Raw genomic sequence first — 13,233 nt, 5'->3', positions numbered from 1 at the left:
CAACATGATGAAATGTTAGAATATGATCTGTATGTTATTCTAATGTTGATCTAGCTTACTGCTAGTCTCATACAGACAAACTAACACATACATTTCAACACATTCAAATGCAGTTTAGTGTGATAGTGTAATGTTAGACCAAGTGAAACAATGCTGCGTTACCTCACAAGTTTAATTTGTCTAATAAACTGACATGTGACTGTGAGTAGTAATTCTGCACTCGCGTGTAACGTTAGTTCGGTAGAATGAAATGTCCATATTCCTTATATGATAGCTGATAGCTGTCTCTTAGCAATCCCGAACTGCTTCATATCACAGTCATGATAAAAGCATCGATGTATTCAGTCATCCATAAACATTATTAGATCCATAGATTAGATCGGTCGGCTTGACGTTGACGACAAGATCCATAATTCTTAGCAAATGTTGCGTCATCAAATTACGCCTTTGTTATTGTAAATAGGTTAGCGACCCCTAGTGGCGAAAAATTCCATACTGTACGTTTAAGGACTACAACAAACGGCTGGTTGGGACTACACAAGCTTCCTCCCGGGTTAGTGACATCACCAACCCTAAAATTTACATAAACCCCGCCCCCGGAACACGATTTATAGATTATCATGACAGAATATGCTAATCAATGACTAGAAGATAACTACAAATAAGCTACCTAAATTCATCAACTAACCATTCAGAAATGTCCTGTAGCTTCTACATGTTGTCACTTCTTCTTGAGTCTCTCCATCATTGTCTGAATCCGGTTTGAACATAAAAGGCTAAAAGTTTTTGAAAATTTCAGTGCATGTCTGTGTGAGTGCAAGCTGTTGAAGCTCCGCCCTCTGTGCCGGGAGCAGCCGCTCATTTGCATTTAAAGGAACAGACACAAAACAGTGCGTTTTTGCTCACCCTCAAAAATTGACAATTTTAACATGCTATATAAAAATATCTGTGATGTATTTTGAGCTAAAACTTCACATACACACTCAAAGACTTATTTTACATCTTGTGAAAAGGGCATTATACAACCCCTTTAAGGTTCAAAGAAATTAAATGTGGTCATATTTGCGCTTCCCTTTGAGCAGTCTAACAGCTGTGTTTTGTACCAGCTGCAGATGAGAAATGGAATCCTGAGAAGCGCCATAATACAGTGAATTACAGTAGTCAAGCCGAGATGGTACAAAGGCATGGATTGCTGTTTCGAAACTGCCAGTGGATAAAAAGGGCTCAAATTTACTAAGGCGGCAGAGTTGATAAAAACATGACTTGACAACAGCAGCAATCTGTTTGTCAAACTTTAAACTGCAGTCAAATTGGATGCCCAAATTCCTTGCACACTGGGTGAGAAAGCAGAGGTCAAAATCAAAAGCACTGGTTTTCTTAGTGCCAAATATAATGATTTCATTATAGTTTAGTTTTTTTTAGTTTTTTAATAGCTTGAAAGCCATTACTTAAGTTCATTCAAGCAAACTAACAATCTAATATTCTAAAGAATCATAGTCCAATGAACATGGGTGAAGTAATTAAATGTGCATATTCCTTTTGCGGTAAAAAAGTGTGTCTGACAGACAGCAGCATAACATTCCACATTGCCCTATATATACACAGAGCTAAATCTGCCATTTGGCTATGGTGAGTGCCTTATTTTTGTGATGACAGAGTGCTTCTTAATGGCAAAAAGAAATCTGAGAGCGAGCGAGACCAAGAGGCAGAGGAGAGATGACATTAGTGAGCCATTATTGTATGTGGTTTCCACCTTATGATGAGATGCAGTTTAAAAATGGATGCCGCAGGCTAAAAATCTGACATAAAGGAGACTGCATCGCTCTCTGAGTCTGCTCTCCTCTCTCTCACCTCTCTAAAAATATTATATTACGCTGAAAAACTCTTCAGCTCCGTCTAACTCTCTCACTAAATAATATAAAAATTGTTAAATAACAATATGGAAAAATATTTCACTTCTTGAGCTCTGTCTAAACCTAATGATTCCCTAAAATAACACCATTTGAGAGTGCTTCTCTGGGTGACCCATTACCTGGAAGTGCTGCTCCATCACTTGGATTTTCCCTTGCTCTGGACACTTTTTCAGAGAGCGATCCACATACTGTAACAGCATTTCCACCATCTGTGAAGAGAGAAAAGCAGCAGAGGAATTTGACCTTTTTTTTTTTGCTCAAAAAATAAATGGTGAATAGTTTTTATATACCTATAAGAAGTTAATTTAGCCATCATAACTATCATCTACAGCACTACAGATAGATAACTTGATTCTGAAATCCGAGTCTCAAAAGAAAAAGAAAAAAAGTTATTATAATAGAGGCAGGATTCCCATTAGATCATTAGTAGAGTTAGAGAGTAGAACTCAAAGAGTTAATTATTGGATTTATGGATGTTTAAAGTTATGTATTATACAAGAGAGTCCGTACCATACTGTAGTAAGTATTAGGTATTAGATATGTTTATTGGTATGAACCTTTATAGTGCTAAAAACTTTCACATACGTGTAAACTAAAAGGCGTGATTTAAGGTACAACATGACAATTAGCACTTTGGCTAATGCCAGACGAAGAAACTAAATAAATATGCATAATTCTGAATAATTTTTTTAGGTATTACCCATTAACAAACTAAAGTAAACCAGAGGGTGCTGCTAAATGTATTTTGGCTAAGTATGCCGGCACTGGATACAGCAACAGAGCCCCAGACTACCACGCTTCCCCAACCATGCATGATGTCACACAGTGAGGACTTATTTTACTTGGGGCCTAAAAACCCCAGCATGATGAACTGAAGACTGGCCATAACTGCTAACCTCCCAACTGTCTTTAAAACACCTCTAGTGGTACTTTATGGCCTGTTTTTCTTAATCAGGCCCTGTTAACACTAGTGTGTAGGGCTGGGACAATAAATCGATGCATCGTGAATTGAGAAATTATTCTGGATCGATTCTGAGATTATCCGAATGCATCACAATTCTCTCTCGAATCAATTATGAGCATAGATTTTAACAGCAGATGGCCCTGCGTGCTTTAGATACAGCCATACTCTGCTTGCTTCCAATGCCTTACGCATACCACTTGAACCTTTCATAAAATAATCATTCATAAAGTTCAAACAGGTTGAAGCGAATTACAAGGGTGTTTGCAGTGGGCAGTTTACATTAAAGCAACACCAAGTAACTTTTGCTCTCGGGGTCCCCCTACAGTTGGGAAACAGTATTGTCTTCTACTACTGTCGTAAAATCTGTCATGGTTACACCAGGGGATACACCTGCATTTGTTGACAAGCCGATACCCCCGAACTCTGCAGTTCTCACGTCTTGGGCAGACTGCCTGCGTTACGTGTGAAATGTCTTCATCCCAGGTACAGTGGCATATATTTCAGCATGTCATATGAATCACCAAATTTCTCTCTCATTTTGTTCATCATAACCACTTAAAACTGTCAAAAAGTCAGAAATTTGGTGATCACTGATCGTTGTTTAGGTACATTAAACCATTAAGCTTTTTCCTACAATAGCCTCCATGAAGCAGAAACGCTTAATGTCCAGATAACGTCCATAATAATTTGACTTTTGGTTCGATTTTTTGACCGTTTTCAGTGGTTATGAGGAGCAATATGAGAGAGACATTTGGTGATCGTTGTTTAGGTACATTAAACCACGTAAAACTTTTTCACATTATGACTTATATATAAAGCCCATGAGAACCGTGTGGAGTCAACCCACAGCCGCTCCGCTGCCTTGTTGAAAATATGAAGCAGAAACGCTTAATGTCAGATAACGTCCATAATAATTTGACTTTTGCTTCGATTTTTTGACCGTTTTCAGTGGTTATGAGGAGCAATATGAGAGAGAAATTTGGTAATCATTGTTTAGGTACATTAAACCACGTCATGTCATATTGTTAACATGGTACTTATGAAGCAGAATAGTGGGTCGTATGTCTAATGCTATTTGAAAACTTACGGCTTTCTTCTTCATAAAACGAGTCGGACATCATCACATTTTTTAATACATTTTTATTTATTTACATTACTAGTAAGCAGGACTACTTTCAAAATATGATCTGCACGAAAGAGAAAAAAAATGAATGTGTCATTGTACCCAGCACTTCTGAAAATGCACTTCCAAATGTGCACATTTCAAACCAAACTGACGCTCATGAACAGCATGACGGCCAAGTCAGCATCGGTCGGGCACCCCTCCTCCTCCTTAAGCTCACGCCAGCGAGCGAACGCTGAACCAATACTGATCCTCGTCCGGCTTTTGATTTTGTCACTCTCCCTTTTTCTCTTCCTAGTCTCCTCCGACAAAACCTTCGGTTTCGTTGCTGCTTCGGCCATGATAACAACTTACACACGCTACACCAGCCGGCAAACAAACGAATCGTGATGCACCGATTTATTGTCCCAGCCCTACACTAGTAGTGCGTTTTTGTTTTAAAACGCATTAATTGTGCTATGGATACGCCTGGAGTCTACACACTACTCCGGAGTTTTCGACCCTCGACAACGGAGACTTTTGGAAACGCTGCTGACCCCGTTTTAGTTTGAAAAGTCAGGGGTTGCGTTTCATTGTAAATTTCAGATGTCATTGTATTAACTCCAAGAGTCTTACCTTGTCCGCAACCACACCTTTTCTCTTAGCAGGGTCTGCAAATAGACCTGTAACAAACACATCACATTGGGTATTAATTCCTATGAGTATTTTGTGATATAATTGGAGCATTCAAATATGTTTTAACCCCAATTCTAATCAAACAGCATTCTTTTTCTTCTTTGGTGGGAGACTTTTTAAAAATCTTTTATGGTCTTGGAAAATGAAAGACTGATAGGGCAGAAACCGCAAGAATTTTCACAGAAATAAATAATAAAAAAATTATTGCAATTGTTTTTTAGAGTGGATGTGTACAGAAGGACTGACCTAACACAGCTTTGGCGGTGCCCTCGTGGAAGGACCAGGCCAGAGACAGAGCCTCCATGAACTTCTCCTGCTTCAACAGATGCTCCACACGCTGCAAGACATCAGAACGACTTCCATCACTATCAGAGTCACTAATGCTAATCTGATATCAGTGATGTGTTATAAAATAATGCCTTACCTCTCGCCAGTTCCTCAGGGTCATGATATGCACAGACTAAAAAAAAACAAAAAAAACAGTGATTAATTAACAAATCTAATACAGGGCTCAACAGTAAGAGTAGCCTAATGACCTGTGGCAGTGTAAGAGTTTTAAGCCGAATGATAGAACTGTCATTTTACGAATTGGATTTTTATATCTTGCAAACTTAAACATTTGTTTTTCTGTATTGAATTAAACAGTTATTTCAAATTGTGCTGATATAAATACATCAAATTTCTATAATTTTAGACGAGTGATGCTTTTTGAGGGAGAAAACAGAAAAAAAATATATTTAAATAATAAATATATACTGCTGTGGCAAGCAGGGCGGGGCCGAGATCCATGGGATCTCTTTACTTTTGTTTTGTTGTTGTGTTTATTTTGTGATTAAAATTGTGTTAAAATTTTAAAAAACAAACTTTGTTAAAACGGCCAGTCAGTAAGTTTTCTTTCTTAAGAAATTAACTTTTATTCAGCAAGGATGCATTAACTTAATCAAAAGTGACAGTAAATACAAAAAGAAAAAAAGAAAAAGCACCAATTCAGCATATTTGAATGATTTCTGAAGGATCATGTGACAATGAAGACTGGAGTAATGATGCTGAAAATTCAGCTTGACAGGAGTAAACTACATTTTCAATTTACAAAAATTATTTAAAATTGTAATATTTGAACATATCACAATTTTACTGTATCTTTGACCTAATAAATGCAGCCTTGGTGAACATAAGAGACTTTTTCAAAAACAGTAAAAATCTTGACTCCAAACTTTTGATTGGTAGTATGAGAATACTACTAACAATAAATTAAAACACTAGAATATTATACTTTTATTCACATACGCTGCTAAAAATATTTACTATATTTAAGAATGGACCAGTGAAAATGTTGGCAATGCAAGTAAAAACCAGAACAAGCAGGGAAAAAAAAATGTCTGAGCCCAGTGAGGTACATATATTTGCCATTAAATATATTGGCAGAGCAAAAAATTTGACTCATTCATAAAACTGAGGTGTTTATTCAACCACTGGCTGAACTATTAAATAAGCAGCACTTGGGTGAAGTGATGCAGGGCACAAGAATTAATGTGACCTCCCAAAGCTGGCCCACTACCATGTCTAATGGATAACCCACGGGCAATTTTAATGCAATCCTTCTTCCTCATTCTGCCTCCAGCTGCCCCTCTCTCCTTCCCTTCCCTCGCTCTGGCTTCAGGTAACCGGAAGTTCAGCAAGGACATTGCGGAGAGCAGACCTCGATGAATATTCAGGGTATGCATGATGTGTGATTAGCATAATAGCACTTGAGTGTGCCAGAGCTCAGTCAGAGGGGCACTGGAGGAGTCAGCCAAACTTCCAGCCGAACACAAGCCACACAGCATGTGCTACCAGTCTCAGAGTTTACAAGATACCCTTGCAAATCTCATGTATCAATTACACAACTTTTACAAATGTAAAACAAACCAAAAAAGATTATTTGTTGGATAGTTCTGATATGGACCTAAAAAAGTAATACAATAAAGCTAAATATTCATAACCAATATCTATAAATGACAAGTTCCAGTGTCTTGAGGATCAAGCCAAGCAGGGACAACACATGGAGGGACATGGCAACTGGCATAATCCCGCATAATCTAGTTCAGATCAAAACATTTAATTAGTTTAATATGTACATCAAATCAGCTTTTTAAAGACGGAATTTCCACTAGCCAGTTTTTCAAACGATTTGCCCAACACTTTTCTCAGCCAGTTTTTCACACCGTGTTCTTTTCACATGCGGAAAAACATCCCACACACTGTTAAAAATCGTCTTCTCATTGGCTAAACGTTTTATCCATCAAAAATGTATCACAAAGGCTGGTGGCATACAAAGAAAATGATCTCAGGCGGGCTAATTTTGTTTGTAATGATCTAATTTATAACATCATATACATAGTGTATATGTAACGGTGTGAGGATTGCATAATTTCTTGGAGAAAAATGACAGGATAAATCTTTCAAGGACAATTTTCCAAATTCTGTGGATTGGATTCATATGTAGTGTTACGGATTTCATTTCATTTGTGCTCTCAACATAAATAGCTATATTACTGTTGCTGAAGCATCTATATCATAAAACAAAGATTGGATATCAACGTTAACATCTCAGATCTTTCAAAAGATTTAAATTTTGGAAACTTTAAAAACATTTTTGGATAGCAGTCTATATACTGTAGTAAATGTAAACTAAAGTAGATCAGCTGAATTAAATTAACTGACATAACCGGGAATTGGAAAGAAGTCACCTCTCTTCCATTCTTAATCGAGGAGGGTCACAGACCTCAGACAAATCAAGGAGAGGCCAAACCAGAGCATTATATTTGTAAATGGTAACCAGTTAATAATACAATTAAATTGATCCTTTTTAATGAAACCAAAGAACAAAACATACATCAAATTTCAGATGAGTTACTGTGACTGTGCCAGATTCAGCATTCTTATTCTTGCAATTTTGTCAAATTAGATACAGATTCAGAGCTAAGTGTGCTAAACTAAGCACAGCATAGTGTACTCTTTAAAAAATAAAAATAAACATTAACAAGCTTTTCATTTGGTTATAAGTGGTTTCTATTTGGAAAGGAGGACATAGAACACTGTAGCTAAAACATTGAAAAATATATAGTTCTGCTCAGAAACTTATCAAAACGACAAGCATTTATTTCAATTGCATCAATGAGGTAAATTAATTTAACCAAATATTTCAGAAATATTGATTGACAATATATCTAATTGTATTGGTGGAGACAATTCACTTCTGCATTTAGCCTCAGTAGCCACCGCAACATCCGTTGCAACGCAGTGTATCGAAATTTTGAGAAATTTCAGAACAAAATGAAACTCTGAGGACAACAGGATAAAACAATACAGATACAATCCACCTTTATGGTAAAGGCATTTAAAGTTTCTGGAATGCATACTAAAACGTTATGTTTTAAAACAGTGCTAAAATGTTTTGTTTTTCTATAATTCTATATTTAGTTGTGATTGCTAGTTATTAGCAATATGACAGAGAGAGTTTGCTAGTACCACATTTCCTATGGGAAAATACTAGAACTGAAATTTTAGCAGAAATACATAGGCAGTAGGCCATTCTTATGTGCTTGTGTTCAGTGTTATCATGAGCGGCTTTACCTTTGTTCCCAGATACATAATCTGCCCTGCATAGCTGCAAACAGACTGGTAACATGTCTTCTCTCCAACTAGTGCCTGAAGATGTACAGAGGAATAGTGATTTAATGTCTTCACCACCATATACAAACAACAAAAACTAATTTGTCTCTATATGCCTAACACAGAAAATGTAGAGAAACTATAGAAAGAAGCTTCACATCTCATGAATTGGGTTCTTAATGCGATTCTGAACCTAATGACCCACAAATCTTGAATCTCTGCTCTCACAAACTGATCTCAGCCTAAAGCATATTGTGTATCAGATGTAAATTGTATACTGCTGGGCTCAAATTAACCTTCATGTCTACATGAATAGTTCAAGGCCAGAATAAAGCCGTAGGATTCTGGAAGTAAAAAAAATCCATTCATTTCCTCCTTAGAAATATATGAGGGTCTAAAGAGAAATCTTCCTTGATCCAACAATTCAAGTTGTTACCATGGAAATGATAAATGCAGCAAAGAGTGTACTGACATGCAACTTCCATGAAGCAACGTGAATGACATAGAATTATGATTGAAATTTCACAATAAACCTAAATAATTGTATATTTTTTACTTGACTACAACATGCACCAGACCAAATGGTGAAAACTTTGGCATGTCATCATCCTGGTCCTTACCAGTGCTTGGCTGACATTTCCACCGGTAGCGAGGGATTTAAAATGGCTGCTGTTGTAAACCAGCTGCAGCTCAGCCATGTCCACTGTTTCCAGCTCCTCCTGACTGGGCCGATCCACCACTCGCAGCTTCTCTGTGCTGTCCATTAACACAAGCGTTCGGGGGTTTATCCACTGCCAATAGATAAGAGGAAATATGAAACTGCACATTCCCATAAAAGTAATCAAACTCAAATGAATGTTAGTGAGGGTCTGACTCACGCTCAGATTGATGAGGTCACAATTGAGTTGGAGCTGTCTCTGTTTGATGACATGGATGGTGCCAGACTCATCTTTTTTAACCTGTGCACCAAAACAATAGATTGGGTTGATTATTGTATGACCTTTATTAAAGGTGAAGTATGCCACTCGTTTGCCACGGTTTGGACCAAGGGGTCAAGGTTTGATTGGTTAGCACGTTCCAGTTAGTCCATGCTGTAAGATGTTGTAGCTACACCATCTGGTTCCAAAAAGCATTGTTCGCCATTGATGCCCAAGTATGCATATATTGGGCTTTTTTGTTAGTTAGTTAGTTGTTTTTACTTATTTTATATTCAATAGCATGTATTTATTAATCCATTGTATTTTACTATTCCGTTTTTTAATTTTATTTTATATTATTAAATGGCTATTGTTAGATAGTGCTAAAACTCAAAAGTTTTTGCAAGCAACATAATTATGTATAACTGATTTAAATATATTTTAGCAGATGTTAAACTAGTGCCCAGATTTTCTGTGGCTCCAGAGTGATTAACCATGTGGCATTAGCAGTAGGGCTGCACAATTAGAGGAAAAAAATCGAATTGCAATTTTTCTGACAAAAATTGGGGTTGCTATTTAAAATTAAATTTCAACAAATAGGCTACAGGTTTGCTATGCTTGTTTTCAGGATTGCACAATTTGGCCAAAAATGTCTGAGCACACCGGATCATAAGCTGCTCACATGTAAAAGAATATAGTGCCTCTCTCCACACTGAAACACACAGCGCATATAGCGCATATATTTATTTAATTAAATCACAGCTTTTGCAGTTTGATAATCTCACCAAGCCATATTGTGATTTCAGTTTTAATTTGATTAATCGTGCACCCCTAATTTAAGGCTCAGGTAATTTGGTCCTAAAAATCCTTGTGTGCCAATCAGCAAATATTTCTCCGTATAAATATACACTGATGAGCCAAAACATTATGACCAGTCACAGGTGAAGCGAATACCATTGATCATCTCCTAACAAAGCCACATATTAGGGTCTGGGTAGTTTAGATGGTAAACAAACAATCAGTTCTCCTAATCAACGTGTTGGATGCAGGAGAAATGGGCAGGAATAAAGATCTGAGCAACTTTGACAAGAGCCAAATTGTTATGGAAAGGCGATTGGGTCAGAGAATCTTTGAAACGTGAAGGCTCGTGGGATGCTCCTGGTCAGCAGTGGTGAGAATTTACCAAGAGTGGTCTGAAAAGTGACAAACCAGCGACAGGGTGTTGGACGCCCAAGGCCCACCGATGCACGAGGGCAACAAAGGCTATCGCGTCTTGTCCGATCCAACAGAAGGTCTACTGTAGTACAAGTCAGACGAAATTGTAATGATGATTAAGGGAGGAAGGTGTCACAATACACAGTGCATCACACTCTGCTGCATATGGGGCTGCGTAGCCACAGACCAATCACAGTGCCTATGATGACCCCTGTCTAATGCCGAAAGCGCCTACAATGGGAGCCTTGGAACTGGACCTTGGAGCAGTGGAAGAAGGTCATCTGGTCTGATGAGTCCCATTTTCTTTGACATCATGTGGACAGATGTGTACATGTGTGCCATTTACCAGGGGAAGTGATGGCACCAGGATGCACTGCATGTGGAAGATGACAAGCCGGTGGAGAGAATGTGATGCTCTGGAAAATGTTCTGCTGGGAAACACTGGGTCCGGCCATTTATGTGGACATGCATTTGACATGCCACCTACCTAAACATTGGTTCAAACCAGGAACACCTCTTCATTACAATGGGGTTTCCCTGGTGGAAATGGCACACATTGTTCAGGAATAGTTTGAGGAACATGATGAAGAGTTCAAGGTGTTGCCCTGGCCTCCACATCTGTGGGATGTGCTGGACCAACAAGTCTGATCCACGGTGGCTCCACCTCGCAACCTACAGGACTCGAAGGATCTGCTGCTAAGGTCTTGATGCCAGATACCACAGGACACCTTCAGAGGTCTTGTAAAGTCCATGCCTCAGCAGATCGGCGCAGTTTTGGCAGCACACAGAGGAACAACAGCATATTAGGCAGGTGGTCATGATGTTTTGGCTCATCATTGTGTAGTTTTCTCCTTAAATCATATATGTCCTTGTTTTGGACAACATGTACAGTTGTCCCTCCCCAAACCATTAGTATGTCCGACCACTTGAGATGTTCGTACAGAATAAAACTGACACAGTTCACCTTTAAGTCAAGACAGGGCTCCAGACTAACTTTTCCACTGGTTGCACTGGTGCTACCAACTTTCTCAGTTGGTCGCACCAGCATATGATTTGGTCGCACCTTTTTTTTTTTTTTTTTTTGGCTACATGCCATGGGATTAATCAATGCTGATGAATAGTGGTCTTAATCTGCATACCCTAGTTTTGCACTGATGTAAAAAGACTGACAGTGACACAAGACCTCATGTTAGCGTTAGTTAGAAAAATGTTTTAATCTTTTAACTCTAAAAAAAAAAAACTATTAAAAAAAACATGTAGCCTATGTTCTTTAATGTTTGATTATAATTTTACTGTCTTCACATAGGGATTGGAATTGATACGATTTTATCAATATCAATGCCACTGACGATTCTGATTATCGATCCGATTCTTTAAAGATTCTCTTATCGATTCTTGATAGCACTGTGTGGAAAAATGTAGTCATATGCTTTTCAAAAAACAAGTGGTTTTATTTATTTTAAAGCTTAAAACCGTATTTTTTATGTAATTTATGTATCGAACCTTATTGTAAAGTGTTACTGATTAGTTATACACCTATTCAGACGTCTCCTGACTGAGTTCACTGTTGGAAAGATCAATTGTTTTAACCATTCATTAAAATGAATCGGTTCAAAGGAGTCATTAGTTCGCGAATTGGACGTGTCGTGCGCGTTTGTGTGATTATCCCAGCAGTTAGGACATGGACATCCAAGATTTCTGTCAACACAGAAAACATTTCATCACTGGATAGTTTTTTTCGTTTAATTAAAGTGTTGTTTTATGTCAGCTGAATGTCCGGAACGCTTTTCAGAGAAGATAAGGAAACTTATTTAGCACAATTCACACCCAGCGGTAATTCTGAAAAAAAAAAAAATCTCCGAATGCTCCACATGAAACTTTGGTCTTCCGACCTTTTACCACCGTGTCGATTTATTTTGATTAATATGTGCGAGGGAGAGAGCAAGACAGCGCTTAGTTTGGAGACGGTGAAGTCTTGTTTACACTTTCGCCTGGCTCCGAAGAGAGAGAGTCTCTCTCTCTCTCTCTCTCTCAGTTATAAACATGTCCTGTCACAAGCGCAGCAGTTCATCTACATTACTCACTGATCAAATAAGACTTTGGCGGGACAAAAAATCACTATACGCAAAAACAAGTTCAATGCAGGAAAATGAATGCGTGAATTTAACTGAGTAGCTAGTAGGCTACATGACCATGCACTCGCACAAATGCGACCACATACAATTTTAACTCGCACATTCTCAAAAAATGGTCGCATATGGTCGCAGTCTGGAACCCTGCAAGATTCCATTTATCACTTTTAAAAGAGTGTTGCTCAAACAGACCAGCAGGAAGTGGATGGTGTCTCCTCTACAGAAGGCCAGAACAGGGTTGATTGCTTTCTGTACTGCCACAAACTGCCACGCCAACAAGGGAACGCTCGTAGGATCCGTCTGCATACAAAAACATACAAATGTGTGAGATGGTTAGAACTGCAATGATTAAAGTCCAGACCAAAAACACATTTATCCTGCCACTTCATTGTTAGCACTATGTTCATACTGCCACACTTGCTGGTGCTTATTAGACTTTGCACTTAATTGGCATCTTTTCCTACCAGCAGAAATAATCATCACTCCTCACTACACTGACTTTTCCTCTGTGAAAAGGATACAAAGAAAATGTTTGCAGGAACCTCAAAACTCCATCATAACCCAAATTAATCATGTGAAGGCAAAATTGAGTGATATTTGCAGGCTAATGGGCAGCTGGTCCAAGTGCTCTGTAGTAAAT

General features: G+C 38.1%; 1 protein-coding gene and 1 long non-coding RNA gene across 2 annotated transcripts in view; one reads left to right on the top strand and one right to left on the bottom strand.

The window, feature by feature from the left end:
• LOC309495675 overlaps positions 1-13,233 on the top strand; it is a 295,015-nt gene that overhangs the window by 46,986 nt on the left and 234,796 nt on the right. The gene's annotated exons all lie outside the window — the stretch shown is intronic.
• vps8 (VPS8 subunit of CORVET complex) overlaps positions 1-13,233 on the bottom strand; it is a 132,292-nt gene that overhangs the window by 104,726 nt on the left and 14,333 nt on the right. The window contains exons 12-19 of the mRNA XM_082165363.1: positions 12,786-12,893; positions 9,208-9,288; positions 8,950-9,120; positions 8,291-8,365; positions 5,100-5,135; positions 4,922-5,012; positions 4,616-4,662; positions 2,033-2,122 (exon numbers count right to left, since the gene is read on the bottom strand). Coding sequence (XP_082021489.1) covers positions 2,033-2,122; positions 4,616-4,662; positions 4,922-5,012; positions 5,100-5,135; positions 8,291-8,365; positions 8,950-9,120; positions 9,208-9,288; positions 12,786-12,893 — 699 coding nt within the window. The remainder of the gene's footprint in view (positions 1-2,032; positions 2,123-4,615; positions 4,663-4,921; positions 5,013-5,099; positions 5,136-8,290; positions 8,366-8,949; positions 9,121-9,207; positions 9,289-12,785; positions 12,894-13,233) is intronic.

This window comes from Leuciscus leuciscus (genome assembly GCF_965113295.1).
Source record: "Leuciscus leuciscus genome assembly, chromosome: 3".
NCBI lineage: Eukaryota > Metazoa > Chordata > Actinopteri > Cypriniformes > Leuciscidae > Leuciscus > Leuciscus leuciscus.
Note: the sequence above shows the minus strand (reverse complement) of the source record. Positions and strands in the feature narration are given on the sequence as shown.